The sequence below is a fragment of the Pleurodeles waltl genome, chromosome 9, assembly GCF_031143425.1.
Source record: "Pleurodeles waltl isolate 20211129_DDA chromosome 9, aPleWal1.hap1.20221129, whole genome shotgun sequence".
In the NCBI taxonomy this organism is placed as follows: domain Eukaryota; kingdom Metazoa; phylum Chordata; class Amphibia; order Caudata; family Salamandridae; genus Pleurodeles; species Pleurodeles waltl.
Genome location: NC_090448.1, coordinates 178430155 through 178455234, shown reverse-complemented (window position 1 = coordinate 178455234; position 25080 = coordinate 178430155). Strand labels below are relative to the sequence as shown.

The following is a 25080-nucleotide window of genomic DNA, read 5'->3' as shown; positions in this document are numbered from 1 at the left end:
GAAAGGGGCTTCCTATTACCAAGTTCTTCATCTGGGCTTTGATTATAAGATTAATGGTTGGTGCATTTGATTATGCCACAGCTAATTCATTTGAGATGGATTGCTCTTGTAATTGCCCATGTGACAATATCTAATGGCAAAATTGACATGGAGCTGTTTGGAATGTAAAGATAGCATTAAAACTGTGTTTTTTTAACACTTGCATAACCATGCATATGACAACAGCTTCTTTCTCTTCTCTAATATACTGAAAAATAATGCCATCCAAGCAACATTTCCTCTGTCTTTATAAAGATATGCCTAGGGCATTGGAGAGATCAATATAGTGACTAGCTCATTTATATGAGCACTTAACCTTTCATGTTTTGAGGTACATACCAGTTTAAGGGACTGCCAAGGTGTGAACCTGGTCTCATAATGGCAAAAGTACAAAAGAAAATCTGAATAGGAGCTGTCCTGGCATCTCATATTGGACTTTGTTCCTATTGGAGCAGTGCCATGATTCGTCTGCATACAGACGTTTTCTATCTAGAATGGTGTATTGGGGTAAACACATCTGGTCTGGAATGCACTCAGAGCAATTCCCAGTTGTTGGGAGTACAGTGTTGTAGCAGATGCCCTGAGAACGATGGGAATGCCTAGTTTTTGGTCCTGTGCTCAGTGTACCACAAGATTCAAACTTTACCTCACTGACGAAGCCAAAGTAGGCTGAAAGTGGTCAGGGTTGCTGGTGTTCCTGTCTGCAGTGGACATGACCTTGAAGCCTGGGCTGTAAAGTTTCTGTTCCAGCAGAGCCAAGATTGACCAGTATATGTCTGGTCACTATTTAAAATAGTGGGAACAAAATATGGTATCCAATGTGACCTGAGACACTGCCAGTTGTTGAGAACAATTCAAGCAATCCCTCCATCACTTTGTTGCAGTAGATGCCCTAAATGGTGAAGGTGCACCTAGATGTGGGTTTTAGGTCACTGTGCCACAGGCCTCAAGCTATACCTCACTGTCAAGATGTGAATAGGCCAGATCCGGTCATTACTTGTTTGTTTTCTTTTTTAGAGAGGGCCTGTCCTGGAGCACGTGCGTGGCTGACTCAATATGCCTTGTCTCTGCTTAGACTAGCATAGTGGATGGACAAACTATGGTCTGGTAAGGAGCCCAACCAAACGTTACCAGATTAATGTAATCTTTCTTCCCGTATATCTGCTGTTTGAAGCAGGAATCCTAGCCCTTAATTATTGAGTGATAGAGAATGAAACAACATGTGTAGATTGGACCCACCCAAAAAGAATTTTATATAAGACATTTACATTTTAATTGCTTTCATGCAGTAGCATACACTTGCATTGGTATCAAAAAGCTGCATTTCAATTTTAAACATTTACAAAGTTGCTAGAAATTGAGTTCTGGGTTGAAGCGGATGTGAGCCCTCTTCAAGCCAGCACCACAATTCTAGTCAGGGTGAACCACAATTGTTGTGAAATAAATCTTGTGCTTAACCCTCTGGTAATGTGGAAACAAGCAGGCTAGCTTAACGTAAAAGCAATGTGTAAAGTGTTCATGTAACACATAAAGAAGTGGAGACATAACTCATAAACAGCCCGAAACACTATTTATAAAAATATAGTATGTTTCAATAAATAACTCGACAAAATCCAAATGACAAAATTAGCCTATTAGAAAAGTGTACTTAGGAATATGAGTTTAAATTTAAAAAAAGCATGAAAACCCATGAAACACACAATGTGCCACCCTAATGTGTGCAAAAATGAAATGCTATGGGAAACCGTCCAATGGGAAAGGGGTGGGGTTACAGATTATCGTGAGTGCAAGGCTACGCAAATGGGCACAGGTAGTATGGGACTTCCGACAGAAAAGTTGCCTTGTGCAGAGAGCTGAAATGTGTTGTTGCTGTGAGGCTTGGTAGGCTCCAGCATCAGCCTTGGTGAGCAGAACCCATGGGCTGTGAGGCTGCAGTAGCAGTGTCCAGTGTGGAAAGGCGCAAAGCTGTGTGGAAGGTCACCATGAGGCCTGGGAAGTTCCTGCATCAGGCTTGAAGAGCGGAGCCCTGGAGCTGTAAGGCTGTGGCAGTTGTGTGCAGGATGTGGAAAAGTGCAAAGGCTGGGTTTGTCCATCCGGCGAGGCTTGGTGAGGCCAGATGACGCTTTTAGGCTGCAGGTCGTTTCAGTGCTGCGAGGCTCTGGGGGGCTCTTGTGTCAAGCAGAGGATCCCGTGGTGGGAGGACTCGTGTTGTCTCTTGTCATGTCATGGTGAAGGTAGAAAGAGTGCCCTCTGACAGCTACCAGTGCCCAGGACCAGTGGAGGTAGGCTGGAGGGTCAGGACTCCTTTACACAGAGGCAGATCAGCTGCGACCGGGCCAGGTTCTGGTCGAGGAAACAGGTAGGGCCTCTGGAACTTGTTGTGTCCCTGAACGTTCAAGCAGGAGATCAGTCAGCTGATCCTTGGAGTCACTCAGGAAGTCTTGGAGTACAGAGCAGGTCCAGGCTCTCCAATGCAGCAAAGCAAACAGCTGTGCAGTTGTGTCTTCTGTTTTCAGTCCAAAGATGATCTGAGGCAGTCTCTGAGAGTTGCCTTTTTTCCAGGTGCAAATGCTTGAAGTGAGGGACAGAGTATTGACTCCAAGCCCTGTCCTGAGCAGTTCCTCTTCCCTTCCTCAGAGATGAAGAGATGTCTGGGCCCTGGTGTGTTGGCCATCGTGTGAGTGTGAAGGCAGGGCATTGAAATGTAAGTGTGAGTGTCAGTTCCACTCCCTTATACTGCCCAAAGTGTTCACCACTCAGCAAAACCAGCCTCCATTGTCTATTGTCTGCTTCCAGTTCACATCCCAGGCAGACAGTCAATATCATGTCAGACAGGGTGACTACTCCCAGGAGAGGCCATAGAAACAGGATGCAGAAAAATACCAACTTTCTAAATGTGGTATTTTTAACATTAGGAGCTAAAGTCAAACTTTGCCATGAAAGTGAATTTTAATGTCCAATGTCAATACGTTTAGGAAATATTTCTCTAGCTGCTCCTATTCTGATTGTAGCCTTTAGTGGGTTGCACGAAGGTGATCAGTGTTAGCCTATGGGAGGAGCCATTGTTAGATGTTCATTGTTAGGACATGTAAAAGTTAAATTTCATATCTCATACTTTTTAACTATACAGCACCCTGCCCTCTGACCTAAAAGGGCCTACTCTAGGGGTGACACATATGTAATAAAAAGGAAGGTTTAGGTAGGTGTTTATCCTGCCAAGTCGACATGATAGTTTTAAAACTACACTGCAGGCTGCAGGGGTGCAGGCCTGGGACATAGATTTGCAGCTAGAGTAGTGAGTGGCACAATAATTGCTGCAGCCCATTAGTAGCATTTAATTTATGGGCCCCCGGGTACCACAGTACCACTTATCAGGGACTGACCTGTAAATTAAATGTGCCAAAGAGGTATATACCAATTGCATCGTGTTTTAGACTGAAAGGACAAACACTTTAGCACTGGTTAGCAGTATGAAAAGTGGGCAGAGTTCTAAAGGCAACAAAACGAATTCAGCAACAAGAAGGATCAAAAGGTAAAAAGTCTAGGGAGTGACCACTCAAATTATTTACGGGCCAACACAAGGTGAAAAGGATGAGTACGTATTGACTGACTCCAAGCCGCAGGTCAAGTTTGTGTGAATTTATTCTTTAGGGTAATCAGAAAGAATTGAATTCTAAGAATTTTGTGAAAACAGCAAAACAGTTCTTGCACTTTGTATGGATGATTCATTGAAATATCCTTGTATGTAGCAGGAGATCAATAATAGACAAGAGACAATTTAACAAAGGGAATAATACATTGACCACTAAGGCAGAGGCAGCGCATCATCAAATTGACACATGAAAAAAATAATCTTTATTTTTCTGAAAAGTGGTAGCACCACAGCATTGCAAAACATAAGGGACCAACATGCTAAATATAATTCTCTTTGTGTTTTGAGATCCATAACAATTTACTGAAATAATTACCTGCACAAGCACAAAGAATCTTTTCTTCCATCTCTTCCAAACATTTTTCCCAATGGCCCACAAATACCTAGGAAACAATAGAACATGTTTTCAGTCTCTTACCGTTGCTCGACCTGCAGTTTCTACAAACAACCAGGGTCTTCAAATCTATTGTATTTTAATACATTTTTTATTTTTAATTTTAATACATGCCTTCATGCAGCTTCGTGAAATGGAAAGTGCATGACACCAATTTGTATAAAGTGAGTAATAAAGGCATATGTCTTGTCACATTGGTGGGTTTGTCCTAAGTAAAGAGATATGGGGCGTAGCATGATGGGCTTTACTAACGCAGGGCAGATCCGGACGTCTGTTCTATGCGCCTGCAGAGAGTAAAATGAATTCATTGAACCCGATATTTTCAGATACTGCAGCTAGCAAACAGTGAGCAAGGAGTTCCTCTTCTTGTTTCAGACCAGCTAATATCGGCTTAGATGGATTCACTTTACGCCCTGAGGGCGTTTAGAAACAGGCGCCCGGTTCTGTCCTGCTCTAGAACAGGCCATCACTATACGATCTCAGGTTTAACTTGTGAGGTCAGGAGTGAAAGATGAATTTGCCAATTACAAAAAAAACATTTGTTTGTGTTTTGGGAAATATATAGGAGCCGATGTACAGAGAGAAAATCTTGCAGCAAGTGGTTATTTTCATCATAAATCACTCAGTCAGAACAAAAAGCACTATATTACAAACTGCCATAAAAAATGGTTAATTTATTCTTGAATATGCAAAGTTACCCTTCTCTACTTACTTTTCTCTAAGTAAGGAGTTGAAGAGCAGTTAATTCTCTTTCATGTTAACTTTAGGGATGGACTACAGTGCTGTCAACATAGTTAATGCTCGAGCTAAGATCCCTCAGTGATCCATGGTATGACTTTGCCTCGGCCCCATTCTCCACTGCATAACTCACTATGGGATATATACTTTTTTTTAGCGCCGCATTTACATTATTTTTAGATGCAAAAGTGGCACAAACGTACAAAATACCAATTGAGATTTGTAAATTTGCGCCACTTTTGCGTCAAAAAAATGACGCAAATGTGGCGCTAAAAAAGTATAAATCAGGCCCTATATATCTGATTAAGATTTACTCATCTCTCAGAACAAGCCAGGAACATGCACTAATTAAATCACTTCTCACATTTATTGCTGGACTACGGGTTATCTGCATAGCTTTGTGTTTATGCTGAGTGTAAGAAAGTGGATTATTATTTGGGGTTGGCGATCATCCCAACTCGAGGAATAATAACACTAACATATCAGGTGATCCCTAAAGTCACTAAATTAACACCCTGGTAGCTAGACAGGCATAACTAAGGGGACTGTGTAAAATATTTATGCAATACCAAAATAGAAATGAGGTCAATACATCACAAAGTAAAAATACCAAACCAAATTAAACAGATAGAGTAAATTATAATGAACAAAATTACACCAACAATCCAACAAGGAGAACCAGAGATATGATTTTTAAAAGTTTTAAGTGAAAATAGTTCCTAAATGCTCAAAGTACCAATGATTGTCTATGGAAGCAGTAGACAAGGACCAAGGTGTGATTTTGGGCTGATCATGCCGGAATGTGTGTCGGTTACCTCAATTGGGTTCATCCAGATCATAGATTTTACATTCTGACTTGGATTTTTTTATGAGCCTTAAAATATTCCAGTGGGGAAAGACTGAAACTGTATCCACGAAAGGGGCATCAAATTTTGACACGCGAGCCCACCTTCCTCACTCTCAACAACTACAGATATCTTGGAAGCCCAAAACTTTCACCACTGGGTAGTCATAGTTAAGGCCATGTTTTCATAGAAAAATAATTTGTTGGTTTGCTTGAAACTTTAATGCTGTTTGACAAATCTTCACAAAACTTTCCAAAAAAGTTACATCCAACTCAGCTCTTTCCTGGAACATTTAGGGTGATCTGTCAAATGGAGGGCCAGGAAAATTGTAGGGTCCTAAAACGTATTTTCCACATTGGCTGAATGGAACAAAACCGAATTTGGCTAGAAGATAGATCTTGGTTAGGTCTGGTTGAAACGTCCAGATTTCCATGAAGTTATAGAAAAACTTTCCAAGATTCCATGGAGTTCCATGAGCAGGTGGAATCTTGCATGTCACACTGTTTGCACTCATTTTTAAAGCTGGAAGATTCTTCCACGCTGTACAATCAGCGTGAACTGCACCATGCCGCGTGCCGCAGGGCACTGCTTCTATCTGCTGCTTGAGAAGATTTTCTATTCAAGCAGCAACTTTCTCAATGCAAATGGCCACAACCTGCTACAATGGCTTGCATTGAGAAATCTCACCGGAAACATTCTAGCACCTGAAAATCACGCTACGGGATGCAATTTCTCACTCGCACTCACCAACTTAATGTTGGTGAGCTATATGCGAGAAAAAAACTCCGCCCCAGGTGATTGGTGGGATTTTGCCAGAACTCCTTGCTCTAAGTGGAGCACAGAGTGAGCAAAAGTCTGAGATCTCTGTGGGCAGAGCAGAATTTTTCACCCACCCCTAATCTTGGTCCAGAAAGAATGCTGTTTGTAATGTGGTATAAATCCGTTCTGTAGTTTTGGAGAAATTAAGGTTAAAAAACTCTGTATATTTCATGCTGTGCATCCAAACTGAGGTGACACGGTGTGCAAAATAACAATGAATTGGGATGCAGCCCCTAATAATGACCTTTGCATGAGATTACTTCAAGCATTCCATCTATCACTTTTTGTGTATACTTTAGTGTGTCACCCTAAGTAGGATAGGTATGCCCAGACGTGGGTCCCGGGCTCACTCTGCCACTGGAACCAAGTTAAACGTGGCTGAAGAGCTCTAACTAGGGTGAGAGTGATCCTAGGTTGCTTGGGTTTTGTTTCAAGGAGGACTTGATTTGGCAGTTCAGGCTGGACTGTTCCCATGCGGAACAGGATCAAGAATGATTTACATATGGTTTGGTGCAAACTGATGTGGCACGGTGGGCAAAAAAAAAAAATGGATTGGGATGGGGCCAAAGCGATTACCAGTGGCTGAGATTAATTCAATAATTACATCCATCACCTTGTTGTTTTTTGCATTTCCCACCCTAAGTGCACCAGGTATGCCCAGGCATGGGTCCCAGGCTCACTGTGCCATTGAAACCAAGCTATACTTAGTTGAAAAGCCCTAACTTGGGTTAAACCAGCCCTAGGTTGCTTCTATTCTGGTTCAGGGACACCTTGGCCTGGCAGTTCGGGCTAGACTGAATAGTCCAGCAGATGTAATGGTATATGGCTTTCAAAAATCTGACATCGCAGGAAAATGTTACAGAGTAAAACATGGGAGAGAAATGGCTGTTTTTTTTACCTCAATTTCATTTATTTTTATTTTAGATTTTATTTTCTAAAGAAAAACCTTGTAGGATCTACACAAATGACCCCTTGCTGAATTCAGAATGTTGTCTACTTTCCAGACATGTTTAGCTTTCTGGGATCTAGCATTGGTTTCACACCCATTTCTGTCACTAACAGTAAGGAGGCTAAAAGCACAAAAAATAGTAAAAATGGGGTATGGCCTGAAAAAAATGCCAAAATTGTGTTGAAAAATTTGGTTTTCTGATTCAAGTCTGCCTGTTCCTAAAAGCTGGGAAGATGGCAATTTTAGAACCGCAAACCCTTTGTTGATGCCATTTTCAGGGAAGGAACCAGAAGCCTTCTTTTGCAGCTCTCTCTTCAAATTTTTGAAAAAAAAAGAAAACTTTCACTGTATTTTGGCTAATTTCTTGGTCTCCTCCAGGGGAACCCACAAACTCTGGGTACTTCTAGAATCCCTAGGATGTTGGAAAACGAGGACACAAATTTGGCATGGGTAGCTTATGTGGACAAAACGTTATGAGGACCTAAGTGTGAACTGCCCCAAATAGCCAAAAAAAAAGCCTGGCATCTGAGGGGGAAAAGGCCTGGCAGCAAAGGGTTAAAGTGTTATAGTTGGGAAGTGTAATAATAGTTTACTATGCACTACAGTTAGGTGAAAATGTCAGTTAAAACATACTGTTGTAAACAAACAAAACCAATGAAATTCACTGAACTTATCTTAAATAACTACAAATCGTACCCTAAAGTTAGATATTACATCACTTATGACGTTACATGACAACATTGTAATATCTGAAATGACATCATTGATAACAACACTGTGCATTGCAGGACATGAGTTATAGTTACTTCAGGGCATTTGTTTTAATCAAAAATAGGTTTCGAAGATGAGTTGTGTGCCCTCATAAATACACTTTGTTATTAGTCTCACGTTAGCTATTCGGTCATGGGACTTCCCAATTACTTTTAATATCTGGATAATGTTACATTATTAGCTGTAAGAAATTCGGATCTAAATTATCTACTTACCCACAATGCTTCATGTTCTGTGGTTTATCCATTCGGACTGCAAGTTTTATCTTAAGATCGTGATCCGGACAATTTTTAGATACTGTCATTTTGTGCAATTCTGATTGTTTTGGGCTGTTAGGTGTGGGGTGTAATACAACCTGCAGGAAAAACAAACACATAACGGAAACGTACATTATCACTGCAGTTTTGTGATACATAAATAGCCTTGTTAGAATTCCATGTTGAATAACATGTTATTAGATACAAAATCCTTCCTGGAAATATATATATTTTGTTCCTAATAAGCATCTTAAAATGTAAATTCAGTTTCAGTAGCTTAGGAAATGTAGACACATGAGACAAACGTGTTACTGTCAGTCTGCAAAGATTATGGAGAAGGTAATATACGACTCATTGTTTGAAACAGCCTTCAAATACATTTATTATAGTATCGAATCCGCACATCTGGATACACTGTCATGAGAAGGTCGGGAAGCTGGAATAAGAGAACTGCAGGTTTTCATTTCAGGGGTGAAATGACTTGCCTGAGCAATTTACATTAAGAAATTGAATCTTTTCTAGTAAAATGGTACTGGGCAAGTGGAACGGGTATAGGGCACTGAAAACATGCCTGATAATACACAGGTGAATTTTCGTTCAATATTTGATAATGAAAACACAAATCCAGTGCAATTGCAGCAGAAAAGGCTGATGTGATGTGCTACTGGTACGAATTGCTGCATTTCTGAGAATATGTAGATCTCTTTCTTTTGCTTCAGGGTGGTAAATGTAGCGTAAATGGTTATAACTAGTTCAGACGTGACAACATTGACATTTTGAACCAAAAAAACACAGAAATTCACCAGTTATAGTTGTAGAAGGGTGGCTCTCTGTATAGTGTACAACAATGATGTGCAGAGAATCAAAACAACCCCACCTTGGTTTACAGAGGTGAAAACTAGACAACCTAGTGCTCTAATTTTTGTTGTAGCTTACTCGAGCAGCTAGGCCAATCTTGGAGAAGTGCTAAGCATTTGTTGTACTCACAGTGTCAATAAATGTGGACACACACTCAAAAGAAGAGCTCAAGACCAATTTACAAAAATACTTCAGATTTTTATACAATTGTTAAGACCAATATCATAAAAAGCAGGTTAGTACTTTTAGCTTGGTCGAGCAGTTAGGCCAATCTTGGAGGAGTGCTAAGTAGTTTTTGTACTCACAGTATCAATAAATGTGCACACAAACTCAAAAGAAGAACCAATTTACAAAAAATACTTCCGATTTTTGTACAATTGTTAAGACCAATATCATAAAAAGCAGGTAAGTACTTTTTAAGTTATGATTTTTCAAAGTTTAGCAAAAATAGTCTTTTTGTTCGTAATTACACACCATAGGAATCAAAGGGAGAAAACTTTAAAAATGCATATAAAATCAGGCAATGTGTTTACCAATGTCTCCTTATGTTTATAGGTCGAGGTCATTGAGGTGTCCTGTGAACCAGCTGGGGAAGTTCAGGTGGCTTCCGATTTTGGAGCTGCTGCTGAAAAGTACAAGGAGCTGGTGCAGGACCACTGCGGGGGACCACTTGGAAAACCAATCCAAAGGCAGAGTTCAAGGTGAGTCCGGTGGGGACCCTTGGAGTGTGGAGGTCACACGAGGCGGGGGGCCCTTAGAGCACAGCTGGTTCTCTGGTGCAGGGCCCAGGGAGTCTGGGTGCAGAGCAGATAAGTGAGCAAGGAGCTGTGCGCAAAGGCACCCTTAGAAGCAGGGGGCAGGCCACTTTGGGGGTGGATTGCAGGTCAGCAGGGCCACTCCAGGGGTGGTTCTCATGTGTCCTAAAGTTCCTTGACTAGGGATTGCTCCTGGTCCTTAAAGAGTCTGGAGTGGATTTTTCTTTGTAGTGTCAGAGGCTGAGTGTCTCGTGCCCTGGGCTATTGCACGGTTCAGCCACTGGAGGGCACAGTACCACCAAACTTGGCACACTCTCAGGATTTGGCCTCCAGGTCTTTTGGGTGGAAGTTGGTCTGGCTGCAGTGTCCAGTTCCTTGGTCATCCACTGGTCAGTGAGCTGGACTTCATTGGTCTTTTGCTTCTTTGTTGCAGGGAGTGATGCCTTTACTTTGGAGGGATATCTATGGCAATTTTCAGAAGGGTGCAGGTCCCCTGGCATTTTGTAGAGTCTGTCTGATGTATATGCAGCCCCTCAGTGGCAATTGTCAAGTTCTGGATGCAGCAGGCAGGGTTTGGCACCTTTTTCTTTGTGCAGCAGGAATGCAGTTCTCAAGTCTTGGATCTTCTTTGTTTCAGGCCTTCTTGTGTCCTTGGAATCTGATCTGCGGGCCTATGGTTACCCACTGAATATTGTATTTAATAGGCATTTAGGAGAGTCCGTAGTATTGATCAATGGTCATCTACCTTAAGGTGGGTACACCCACTATGTGTCCACTTCCTCTGGGCAGAGGTCACTTCCCTTTCTCTGATAGGCTATTTTCCTATCATGCAAGATGGAGAAAAATGAAATGGAGGAGTCACCTCACTTGCAACACAGCAGGGGTGGCGCAAGCTGGTGGAGGGCACTCCTCCTGTCCTTTGTGCATTTTCCCGCTGTTGCTCCCACAAAACGTAGGAGTTTTTCAATGAGGCAGCCATCTGTTACTAGCAGAAGGGCTGGGGGTCGAGTTTCAAAGGCGGTAAGCTCTTTGAAGCTCACTGGCAGGGCAGGGCACATTCCTGGGGGAGGAGGTGCAACACCTCTGCCCAGGAAGGGCTTTGTTTTCTGAACCCAGAGAGCAAGGGCTTTCACCCTAGTGTTCCAGATTCTTGGCTGGTGGTGGCAGGCTGGTTGTGACCATCCAGCAACTGTGCCAGGGTTAGTTAGTTAGCTTTTTCAGGGGGCACCTCCAAGGTGGCATCTTGGTACACTTTGCAATAAATTCGATACTGATACCAGTATTGTTCTGAATTGTTTGATACCAAACAATCCAGAGTTCAGAGTGGCCATCATGTAGCTGTGAAACTTGTACTGACGAGTGTCCAGCACATGCATTTAAAATGGCTGCTCTATTCACTTACTATGTCCCAGGTTTGGCAAGTACACAGTAGGGTCATGTTGCTCATGTTGCTCATGCATCTATGCCCACACATGCATTATAGTACACCCACCCTGTCTTAGGGCTGGAAGGCCTGCCAGAGAGGTGGCTTACCTATATTGCATGCAGTGTGTAGTGTACAGGTCACACAGTCTGAGTGCAATGTCAGTTTTGCATTTTAAGATTGCACCAGGACACTCAGCTTGCAATGGTAGTGCTGGGTGCACTTGGATTCATGGGCCCTGAGGGTGGCACAATCTGGGCTGCTGCCCTTAGGGGCCTCCCCTTCCTACCCTATGCCCTGGGTACCAAAGTACCATTTACTAGTGACTTTAGTGGCAGCTAAAGGTATTGCCAATTGAGACAATGGTCTTCTCCATTTTAGGGGAAGAACACTGTCACTGGAGACCTTGTTAGCAGGTACCCAGTGCACTCCATTCCAAATTGCATTCAGCAACCAGGCACAAAGAGGGGAGATACTGCAACTAGGGGCCAGTTTCCCACAATAGTTAGCAGAGATAACTATAACATGAGCCCCTGTAATGCGCTGCTTAGGACCTCACATATTACATCACACATGACAAGATCTATGACATCATTTATGACATCCCTTTTGACATCTCAAATTACATCATTGTTGACAGCACTCATGACATCTTCCCACAAGTGTGGTAGCTTTTTTCATAGTATTCATAGTGGTTGGTTATTAATATATTACTTTTGTACCTAATTAAGTACAGCCTGTGTCCAGCTAATAGGTATACGTGTTTACAAAATGCACTAATGCATCCTAGGTGTGTAGATGTATTAAACACATTATACATCTTTGTATTGAAGACAAATTCTGTTTGCAGGTGACAGTTGATGAATTGTGTTCAGCATGATCCACAGACATTTTTTGGCTCTCCAGAAAACATTTCCAACAGGGCAAAGACTGTGCATGAAACATATTAAGTATTGTAAGCAGCCTTCAGTTATAAGACAGAATTGTTTCAGCATGACAATGTCTACATAACATATAAGACTGTGTGCACCAGGGACTGACCTAAGCACATGTGCTTGTTTTACTTCAGAAGATAGGTTATCTGTCAAGGTTTCACCACATTATGACGGCTGCAGGTAGTATGATCTTTAGGACCATCAGAAATCTGACCCTGGTCAGTTTAAGTCAATAGTCAATTGTTGTGCATAGAGTGTACCCTGTTCTTAGTAGATACTTTCTTAAATTCTTAATTTACTCACGGTCTCTGGTAGGTAGTTATAGTTAGGACCTAGTTTCCATTGGAAAAGCGTTTTTTGTTTTTTGATTTGCTAATACCTTTGGAGCCATTTGACAAATCTTCACAAATGTTCCAAAACTAGTTTGCCACTCATTTCAGCTGCTGTGTGGAAGGTTTTGGGGTGATTTTTCAAGCAGAGGATGAGAAAAAGGGAGGGTACCAAAACCTGTTTTCCCTTTGTAATTTCCCAAGGGGATTTTAGACAGAACTACATCCAAAAAGCTGGACGGAATTACACCAAATTTAGCAGAAAGTTAGATCTTGGTCGGGAAAGATCTCCCTTTGTAATTTGGTGTAAATCTGTTCAGAAATTTTGGAGTTACTAAAGAAAAACGATTTATGTGTACCTACAGACATGGATCTACTGTGGATCCACTTCGATCGAGCTGCGGATCCATGTGCCACCAGCAAGGCTGTGATTGTCTGCCACCACTTTAACCAGGAAGTAGTGGCAGCAATCTTGGGACTCAGGATGCAGTAAGCCACCAAAAAAGACACAAGGGTGCATGGTAGGAATACTCTGACCCCCTCGGCCTGGCATTCACAAATCCCACTCTCTCACATCTGAGTCAGTCAATTTGTCAATTGTCAAAGTGTGTGTCCTCTCCACCCACCCACCATCACTGAATGAGTGTGGTGCATTAGTCAGCTTACGGACTTCCTAATGAGACCCAACAATTTTACAGGGGGAAAAACACCCCCTCCCTTGCTTTGTGATTACTTTTGCATGGAAATATTGTAGACACACAGATACTCTCCATGATTATATTAGTTCCAAAACATCTAACGATCGTGGGCTTTGAACAGTGTCTTTATTATGTTTTTGTATGTATGTTCACCATTTTAGCACTGAGTTGTCTGAACCAATGTTTACACTGTATATGCTACAGCATTTTTTGTATCTATGAAATTTTAATAAAACATTCTTTTTGATTGGTAAAGTTGGATTTTAGATTGCAATTTTTGAGAATGCCCCTTTTATAAAGATGGCATTTTATTGCCCTCTGCCACTTGGTGCCTGCAGTCTGTCCTTGGTCACGTGAATTTGTGTAGCTAGCAGTTAGACTTTGTGAATTCCTCCCAGACATTCACACAATAGAAGGATTAGGTGTGCCTAAATGGGCCATCTGCTGGAAGGAAGGGGACGGAACTGGACACAGCTCCACTTGCAAACTGAATAGTCTGTGCTCTGTAAACACACAAAGGGCTTGTCACCACTGCATTGCCCCTGCAACCAGCTTGGTGCCAGGGCAGGGAGGTCAGGAAATTCCAAGCATTTCAAAGAGAAACCTGTAGAAAATCCTCATGGTTCAAAGAAGGCACCAGCTATAAAAAGAGGGCCCTCATACCTACTCTTCAGTTCACTTTCTGACCTCTGGAAGGACCCTCAGAAGACTGCCTGCTGCTGTGTACTACACAAGACTGTTTTGCTGTTCCTGAAAGCACTACAGTGTCTCCCTTTGAGCACACTTTTATAAAAAAACTAATAACTGCACAATGTATGTTACATTTGGGAGGTCTTAGTTCTTGGCAAAATGACTGTGGCAAAGTGAGAACCAGATCCAATATCTGGCAAAGAATACCTGTGAGAAAATTTAAATATTTGTTGGGAATGACGAATCTGAAGATTATAAATTGCCAGGGTCTGGATTTGATGGCCTTTTCGATTATACTGAATGGGTGTTAGGAAAAAAATATAATCATCTTGCAAACATGCATGTGCTTCCGGGGAAAGCATAGTTGGAATTGATGATATGCCTCAAGAAGAAGCGTGTTTGTGGCAGTGATATTGGAAAATAGATTTAAATTAATATTATCCAGAACGTACTTCACCATCTGTGCTATGTATTTTAAGTAGAACAGTTAAGATTTTCCATTTCCATTACAGGCACACCAAAACAGGACTATGCATTTAAAAAATTGCTGGTAATGTTTGCAATATATATAGTTAATACTCATTCAATAAATAATTGGATGAAAATTGAAGGAAAATGCAGAGTAACTAATGGTTTTAAATATATGTTTAAATTAATAGTAATGTAATTTAAAGACCACACCTAAGACACATTCGTAGGTGCAGAAATGTGAGTACAGAATAAGGAAATGTACATAGCTAAATTACCTATCAATAACAAATAACTAATGTCTTTAAATTACAATTAATCATTAATACATAGACATGATAGGGCACTCTAAAAATGGAGTAAACCAGTATATCTTGCATGCATTTTTTTTGTTTAAACTTCTGTGGCTGTTTACTACAATGCTATAGCAACACGTCAAAAACTAGTCTTCTGATGTAATACCTTCTGTTCTACTTATGAAGTGTTCTCCGTGTTGTACCTATCTTTGACCTGTCTTTTTCTAGTCCATCTGCATTGTGTGTTCCACTTTTAATCTATGGGTTCCAGTAGTAGACCTCTTACCCTTCCGAGTTCCTTGTCCTCCAAAGCCAGTACACCCGTGCTCTCAGTGAACAGCTTCACCTTCACTGCTGGAAGTGCATGTGTAGTATTGAAATCACCTTGCGTTCCCCAGCTGTGAAATCAAGCAGAGTAGACTGTTTACAGTAAATAGCGCAACAATATTGTGCTTTCTTTAACATTTTTAATTGCCTAATATGGAATGACAGTGTTGGTCACATCAGATTTGTGAGGCAAATGAGCAAGTGATAAAAGGTTATCTGAATCCTTTGTCAACCATAACTTCGTTATGACGTGAATTGTTACTTTTATTTGCTGGAGACAGTTTTGTCACTAAAGACTTAAAAATGGGCTTCTACAAAAATATTTGTATATTAAGTTTATATAGTTTTATAAACTTCAAAAGATGATAACTGTACTTAGCCCCCATTATGACTTTGTGGGTGGTGGAGGCCGCTCTCCAGTCATCCCACCATCAGGCCACACAGGCTGCCTGAACACCAGAGGCCCTAATTTGAGTTCCCCGCTGAGCCGGCGGGCAGACACAGTGTTTCTGCCCGCTGGCCCAGTGGGGAACAGAGCATTATCATTGCAGACAGCTCCTAATGGAGCCGGTGGCAATGTGGCGGTGCAGTGGGTGCAGCAGCACCCGTTGTGCATTCCACTGCCCGTAATTCGGTCAGTGAAATGCGCAATGGGGCTGTGTATAGGGGCCCCTGCACTGCCCAAGCCAAGTGCATGGGCAGGTCAGGGCCCCCTTAAATCCCCCATTCCGCCAGCCTTTCCATGGTGGTATAAACCACCATGGAAAGGCTGGCAGAAGGGGCCTCGTAATCCCCAGGGCAGCGCTCCTTGCAGTGCTGCCCAGGCGGATTACAACCGCTGGGATCTCCAGGCCTCAGGCTGGGGGCAGGCTAGTGGTGTCGGCAGTCTGGTGACTGCCAAGGTCATAATGAGGCCCTTATTCTCCATAACCAATGATAATGTTTATGACATCTTAAAGAGTTATTAGAGAACAATCTTGGTTCGCTGATGAGATGAAATAACAGGCTTCAAATTTCATATGTACCATTTCTCCGCAAAGCAAGCTACACAGTGACCCACATTACCCTTCCCACAAAATACTCCACAGAAGCAGATGTGATATGTTAATTTCATTGGTAGAAGTTGTGAAGTGCAGCAACAAAAATAATAAGCTTTGGTAAAGCCAATAGATCTCACCTGTGAAAACTTTTGGCTTTGCCCATTCATTTTCCTACATGATGGCTATGAATGCACATTCATCTGCAGTGGCTAGCTTTCATTGGGTTTCTTGAAAAATAATCAAATATATTTAAAGACAGCCACTGCAGAAGTGACTGCTTCCAACTTCCATCTTTGAATATATCTTCATAATTTATAAGGAACTTTATTGAAAGATGGTCACCACAGATGTGTGCATGTTCATAACAGACATCTTTGAGTGCGAAAATATAAGACAAACTATCTTCGAATCCCTTAAATTAAACCCAGTGGATGGCGTTGACGTTTAAAAAAATCCAGAGTGGCCATCTTTCAGTAAGGTAGTTTATACTTTAAGAAAAGTCATTTAAAAATGACTGCCGTGGATGTGTGCACATTCATTGTACTCATCAAAATCACTTTTAAATTGAAATATGGCTCAAATGGAACCTCCTTCTACTTCCTCTATTTTAAAATAGTTTTGCAGTACAAATGATGGTCCCCATCTTTATAACGAATGTCTCTATAGGATTCCTGTTTTGATCAGGAGATAAGTGGGTTTATCTCGAAAGAATATAGAATAACACATTTTAAACAAACATTATCTTAAAAGTAATGATTAACTTAAGTGCAGGATTACAAAAATATATCACAATGTGAGGAATAAAGAATTTCTTATTTTCTAAAGGATGAGATATTTACAAGGTAATTGTGAAACAATAAAAAAAAAATATCAAATCTCTCTCTCTCTGTCTCTGTCTCATGACATGCACAGTGTGTAGTGCTGAAGAGTTTAATGCAGCAATTGTTATTGCACTTAGATCCACAAAGCAACATTGGGTGGGCAACACTGTGGCAAAGTGATCTGTGAAACTGCAAACGTAGTTCAGGGATTCTTTTAGCCTCCATTCGGTGCAACATGAATCCTAAACTGTCGGAGTACACTTATACAGTAATACAAAGGCTTTCCTGAAATGGGCAAAACTCCTACATGCCCAGCCACCGGCTAGAGTCTACGATGGCACATAACATCAGAACAATGGTCCATCGGCAGAGGCACGGGATGGGGGTGTTGTCATTATGGTTTGTCATTGCCATGGAATGTTTGGCATGTATGCTGAGAAACTAGGGCGGGAATAGGGTATCTACATAGGCAATATATTATATACCTGTATGCAGACAATGCCCTCCTGTAGCTGCAAAATCTGATCCATAACTTACTGGATATAATTAATATACTTACGGGATCTGGACAAGTGTAGAAAAGAAAGATAAACTGGGAAAAATCATGCCTTTTCCCCTAAAGCTATAAAAAGACACTAAGCAACTGCAGCAGATGTGAATTCCTCTCAGATGGGAAGTGGAAACACTTACATATCTGGAGGTACACATATATCACAAGTGTGACAGATCAATGGCGTGCAATATAGGTGAATTCATAGTGGCGATCAGACATTTGACCCTATTCTGTAAAACGTCTCTGTTTTGCCTAAGTTTAGAGTCACAATTTCCAAAATAATAATTCTTGTCAGACTTCTCTATTTGTGGCAGTTTCCGAGGTGATCTTGAAGGGCTTTTCCATGAACTACACATCCTGCTGTTGGATTTAATATGGGGACTGAAATAAAAGAATACCCATGGGGAAAGCCCAAAGGTTGATGGAGGTTAAAGGGCTGGGACCTCCCAATCTCCAGTCCTACTATGGTGCATCCTAGGTACAGTGGCCAATTACATGGCTGAATGATAATTCAGTTGCAGAAGAGGAATTCATAAGTTCCCCTATCAGCAGCACAATACATTAAGTAACAGTGGCTGACATGAAGATAACTTCACCAACAACAGGTAATTGCATAAAGCCAGGTAATAAAAGTGATATAGTCGTCTGAGATACTTTTATAGTGTCTCCTAGAATTTGGAGAAATTGTGAAAAAACATGGCAGACACCCGTGGACCTATGCCAGTGTTGTGAGAATGGAAGATCTATTCGACAATCGAAGAGTGCACATGTTTGAAATCCTAAGAGAAACATGTGGAAGAGATGCAGGTCAATTTTTAATATAAGGGGTATTGGTGACCTCAGTAAAGAGTGGCTTGGGGGGGCACACAAACTACACAAATCAGGTGCATAAACCACACTACTCACTCATGGATCGCATAGACATGCTGTAACCATGCTGTAGAGAGCTAAACCACCCACATACCACACTGACATCACATCATTGGAAGTGAAATAGGGAAATATGTGAGGAAGAGATCTAAAAGAGAACTTATCCTGGGGCGCCTTCAAATACATCATAAAAGTGTCTGAGAACCAACAATTTAAATTCACCCAGTGCAAGTATTTACATCAAGACTAGCAACTGAGAGCCTAGTGTCGATGTCCCAGTTGTCAGGCAATAATGACACATTTCTGGCAGGTGGAATGGGAATACTTAAAGATCATACAATTCTGGACAACTGTGGTGACGCTCCTACTCCTTCTGAAGATAACAGGTAAAGATATAAAAGCTATGATAGCTAAACAGTAAGAGAATTAGACAAAGAAAGCAAACACTGAATATAAGTTCTCAGATCTCGCTCTGGTACTTGCTAAATGTAAAACATCTATCAACTTGTAGGAGAAGGAGGCACTCAGAGGCAGAGATAACAGCCAGTAAAGCACAAGGGACAAATACAGAAACATTCACTGATAACATTTGTGCCAAAATAGGTGAATTCTTACATGTGTGATTCGTACAGAGATTAACCTACGTAGATGGCATGACTATGAGAATAGACTGGATATTTGAGTTTTAAGCTAAGGTTAAAATTATTTAATGAACATCATAATAAAAAAAATGCAAACTGCTTAAGCTAAAATGCTAAATTCTTGTTGTACACGTTTACGATCTATTCAGCCACCAAGGTGGTCATATATTGTATCATAATTACAAAACTAAATAAAAGCAATTTTAAGAATTATTTTTTTACTTTAGCAACAGAGACTTTTTCATCTTTCCTGAGTGAGATGTTCAGCATTTTCCCACGCTGAACGAAAGTAAAACTAAAGGCGAATCTTACTGTTCCAGCTACATGCTGAATTACAAATACATCATATTCATTGAAATTCCGGCAAGGTCAGTCTCAAGTGTGAATATTCGAACAGGCACGGCTTGTTTAGTGAGGTAATTATTCACCAACACAAATGAAATCATAGAGACTATTATGTATTTGTTGGATAGTGAGTCTTCGTTGATTGATGGTGAAATATTTTGATTTCGTCTGCTGGGGACCTCTGTGTAAAGTGATGCATAGGCTGGGATCCTCACTCCAAATGACCATAACAATCATGGCTTTATAACAGTGTGCATTTAGGCTATGATTGGGGAATGTGTGAGGGTTAGAGAGGGCTAGGCAGAGAGGGAAGATCAGTTTATGAAATGTCCCTTTTGCTCTCTGTGGGGTTAATCAAGATGGCTGATGTTGCTATTTGAGATTAAACCAATGCAAGAGGCTGCGTAGAGGGTCAATCTGCTTCAATGTGGTTGTTATTCTGCTGGTTGCAGAGTTTGTTTATGACAGAAGTAAATCATTTTTCAGCTGTATTGTCCACAAACTTAAACAATTTTTATTGTTTTTTAAAATATTTTACTTTTGTAATCTTCAACAAAAAGTTAGTGTATAACAATCTGCAGTACGATCTTCCATAATACCTTTTTGGGTTCATCTGGGTCCTCACCATCACTCCCCCTTCAGAACACTCTAATATAATTCACTTAGACTCTTCTTCATTTTTCATATTCCTCACCATACATAGTACCAGTCCTCTCCCCATTCATCCTATTAAAAAAAGGATCACTAATGTTCCAGCCCGCTGTCTGATTTACCATTTCCAAGATCTAAGTGATTCCTTCCAATCTCTCACACGTTTGCAAGCGTTTTGGATCACCCTCTACTGTGATAGACCTGTTTTTCAGATGCCATTACCCTATTAACATTTAAATACCAAGATTATAGTAGTGGGAGCTCTGCACCTCTCCACAAACATCAATGCCACTGTTTGCAACGGTCAATATTACATTCACCAGTAAATTACTGTGTCTGACACGCAACTAGTCCACCAGCCCCATAAATGTAGCAGATTGTCTGTGCTGACAAGTCTATTGAATTCTTCAGTAACACAATCGAGCTATTTACCTGTGCTTACAATAGTACTTCAGTCTTCTGACACTGCCAAAAAGTATGCATGCACGTGATTGCACAGTCACATCTTTTGAGGCACGAAATTGAAGTAGTCACCCCAATTAATTTTAATTGTGCAATATTTTTAATTGCACCATCAACCTACGACTGGTTTCAATTGCCACTTTTCTCAGGCACTGCAATTCCTCCATCAAATCATCTTCAAGTTCCTCTACTAAATATCAGTGTCTTATAGCTTATTGGCATCACATCCATGATCAATTTTAAAAGGGAGATTTGTATCTTCTAATCGTAATTCACCCACCAATATGTACTCCCCTATTGTGTACCTCACCTGCAGGTATCTATAGAACTGTGCTGCAGACATTTTATATTATGCTCACAATTATTATAATTACATAATTGTCATCCGACCACAAACAGATCCACCAATTTGGTTATTTCTACTAAATCACACCCTCTGAAACCCTCCAGTCCACTAACTTCCTGTGAGAAACTGTCCAACACATTCTGATCTGAGTCCATCCAGTCTACTGCTCTATCTGGCTTTCTCTCAGTTGTATCATTTGGTTCGCTCTCAAACATTGTGCAGCATCATCAGAATGACTACTCAAGGGCAGCGTGAAGTGCTCGTGACAGTCTAATTCTCCTCCATGCTTGTGAAAGTATTAACTGTTCAACCATTTGCAAATGCTATTAGAGGTAAGAAAATGTCAGGATTTCACATCAACAATAATTTTGAATCAGACAGGAAACAAGATCTTATCCTTAGTTATCATTTAAAGAGTTCTCAATCAACAGCATGGCAGAAGAGTCTGCTGCTGCACAGCATACCCAAAGTCAGGAAATAGCAGCATTTTCGCATTGTTTAGTTCTATGGTCCCTATTCCCTTTAGGGTGACCACCTGGAATGGATGCAAATTCTGGACAGGACTGTAAAAAATTCAGGACAAAGAGTCAAAATTCAAGACACAAATTCAGGATGAAGGGACAAAATTCAGGACAATAATTCAAGAGCTATCATCAGTTTTACAGACACACCCAAGGGAGGCCATACCCTATTACATTATCAATGCATTTATTTACTCTTTTTTAACACAGCACTGTTTATTCACTGTGGTCTTTTTGTGATTGCCTCCGGGTATGCTACATTTAGGTGTCACATTATGTCCTTGTTCAGTAGTAAACGAATGCCCTTCAGCACTTTATCAAGGTCATCACCCATACCCAAACCTACCCAATCTTTCTTGGAGAGAAAGCAACAACAACACTTTGATTATGTTTCTAAGCATTTTAAATCCCCTGGCAAACAGTTTGGGAAACATTAATGTAAGTAACCTTATGCTAGTTTAAACAAGTTGAACAAAAACATCTGGCTCACCTCAACCTCCAATGGACTTACAACCTAAAAATAATTTAATGAGGCAGAACAGATGGTGTGGGCGATAGTCTCACATCTAATATCAGGATGTGATGTACCCACACCTTATCTGTAGCCTCACAGTACTAGAGTGTATGTCCAGAACTGAGAGCCTGGTCTGCCAAGCAAAGATAATAATAGAGGAGGATGAACTTGAGATCAAATGGGAGATCTACAGCAACTGATTCAAAAGGGTTGTTGATAATAACTGGATAAATAAGGAAGTGAAGAACAAGGTTGGACAATTCCTAAAATCAGACAAGATGGGTTCACCAAGACTATCTGAAGGAATTGTTTACCTGGGGACTTGTCTCTGCAGACAGGATAGAAACAGAAGAGGCCCTGTCAAGTATTAGAAGAAGCACCACAAACCCACCATGGCAAACTGTTCTGGTGCAATAGTCCACTGTTCGTGCTATTGAAAGGTCAGACCCTTTGCCGGGTTGTGCAAGGCAATTGCTCTCTCTGTCCATGTCTTTAAATGGTTTTGCAATTGAGCAAAAGACAAACTAGTGATCTGGTTATCCCTAATTGTCAAGTACACATAGAATCTTCAAAATATTTGGGATGTACTTTGCACAAACAAAATGTAAGAACATGAGGAAGATTTTAAAATGTAATTAGTGTTTCTTTAACATATGGTACTGTTTTCCCCTTTATATACAATTAGACCTCAGATTGAATTGGGAACCCGTTACCTATTGATACCTAGTGATAAATATCTACCATTTCCCCACTGATTTGCAGGATGGCAATCTCGGCAGACCATCACAGTCCCTCTGAGCCCAGTTTGCTTTTTGTTTTTTTCTTCTGCTTTCTGTAGTGGGCCATGTGGCACTAGTGAAGATGGTGTGCTACCCCGATGATAGTTTATTTTGTAAACATTTCCCTTCTCATCTTTCATTCCTTCTTCAAACATGCCACACATCTAGTTGGATGCTGGGGCACCATCAGGTTGCTCTTTCCACTCTTTAGCTACCCATGACAGCAGGCTTAGTCCTTCTGGACTTATAGTGCTATTATTTAGCTGCACAGGTCTAATGGGTGGCTCACTGGCTGTCTGCCCCCCACACTCCTACTTGAGATAGGGTTTATCTGTAAAGACTTTTATGGAGGGCTTAATCATTGTTTCCTACTGACCATTTTACGGAACACCATCTGGGGTTACTATGCATAGCTTTCTGTTGCCTTGCTAGAACCAATAAACTCACTGACACAAAGAAACCCTGTGCTCCTGCACTACATTTGCTATGCCTTCCCACTCGCATAGGACAGCTGTGCTCAGAGCAACTCCATCAGTGGCATGCTGCAGGTGTCTTAACATTGGGGGATTTGTTTCTGGATGGCAAGCTATTAAATTTCCAAACCCTGTGACAGACTACCATCTTCATCCCAGTCAATTCCTTATTTACAACCACCTTAAATAATCATTAAGTGACCTAGTTCATGCCTGCCACCTAGCACTAACCGTACATGAGTTGTGCCAGAAGCTCTACAGCATACGGGCTGGTAGCAAACTGATAAGATGAGTGTACAGACCTTTCCTGCAACATGGAGACAACTCCAGTTCTTATTGGTATACTACTTAGGTAACTGATGTGGCAAATCCTCTGTAAGATATGGACTGGACTAAAATACTGGACTTTCCACACAAAATATGCTGTCACTTTAAGTACATTCATAGAGCTTCCTTGGGAATGCATTCTGGTTTGTAACTCACATGTCCTTGCTTTCAATTTGCTGGTTTTATTTGTTTTAGGCTATCCAGCTTGAGTTCGTCCCTTCCCTTGCACAAACCTTATTTACAGTGTCCTTCCGAGTGCTCTCTTTCTATAAGCAGGCCTGTAAATCTTGTGCTTATCTCATCACATTTGCTGTGCATTCAAAGAAAAAGGTCAAATGTCAGGCTCTGTCTTGGTTGGAAGTGTTTACTTTTCTTTCTCTGACTTCAAAGTGAGAGGATTTATGTGACAATCTTCCTGGATACTGGGGGTTCGAAAGAGTGTTTTCTATCACTGGACAACATTTAAATAAACTGTGCAAGGATTTCAGAATATATCAGAATTAAGAGTAGAAATTAAGCACATTTTCGTTAATTTTGAACTGTGCTGGAAACAAATACCTTTATATAATGAAAACAAATCATTACATTAGGTGATGCAATTTCCACACATCCTTGTCTGTGCACTGTATAATTCTCTTTGAAAAACTGTATGTCTGTGCAAATGTAATGGTCATTTCAATCAAAAACATGTTGTCTGTAATGGCAGTGTGTTACCACACCATGCACACTCCACTCCACTCGTGTGCACCACTCCACTCCACACCACTGCACCGTACTCTGCACCACTCCACTTCACACCACTCCTTTTCACTGCACTGTGGGACACTGCACTCTGAACCACTCCACTCTATGCCACTGCACTCTATGCTACTTCATACTACACCTCTCTACTCTACTCTGTACCACTCTATGTCAATGCACTCTATGCTACTTCACACTTTGCCTCTCTACTCTACTTTGTACCACTCTACTCTATGCCAATGCTCTTTATGCCTCTCTATACCACTGTGCCCTGCGCCTCTGCACATTATATCACTCAGGTCTAGGCAACACCAATCTACTCCGCACAACTCCACTCTATGCCACTATCAACAATGCATTGTACGCTACTGCACTCTATGCTAGTGCACTTTACTCTGTGACACTCAACTCTATGCCCCTGCACTCTACATCAATACACTGCACATCACTCTAATCTACTCTGCACCACTGCCCTGTATGCCACGGCACTCCACACAGCTTTACTCGATGCCATCACACTCTATGCCATTCTGCGCAACACCACTTTACCCTGCAGCTCTTCACTCTGTGCCACTTCACTCTACTGTGAAACTATCTACTTTACGTCACTGCACTCTGTGCCACTGCATTCTACACAACTACACTCTAACCTGCACCTCCCCAGTCTATGCCACTGACTCTACTCTGAAACAATCTACTCTAACCCACTGTGCTCTATGCCACTGCACACTACACCACTCTGCCCCACTGCAC

The 25080-nt window shown here is 41.2% G+C and overlaps 1 protein-coding gene across 13 annotated transcripts in view; it reads right to left on the bottom strand.

The window, feature by feature from the left end:
• CADPS (calcium dependent secretion activator) overlaps positions 1-25080 on the bottom strand; it is a 1450780-nt gene that overhangs the window by 675085 nt on the left and 750615 nt on the right. For all 13 annotated transcript variants that reach the window (XM_069206526.1, XM_069206531.1, XM_069206527.1 and 10 more), the window contains exons 7-9: positions 15203-15314; positions 8423-8562; positions 4008-4074 (exon numbers count right to left, since the gene is read on the bottom strand). In XM_069206526.1, coding sequence (XP_069062627.1) covers positions 4008-4074; positions 8423-8562; positions 15203-15314 — 319 coding nt within the window. The remainder of the gene's footprint in view (positions 1-4007; positions 4075-8422; positions 8563-15202; positions 15315-25080) is intronic.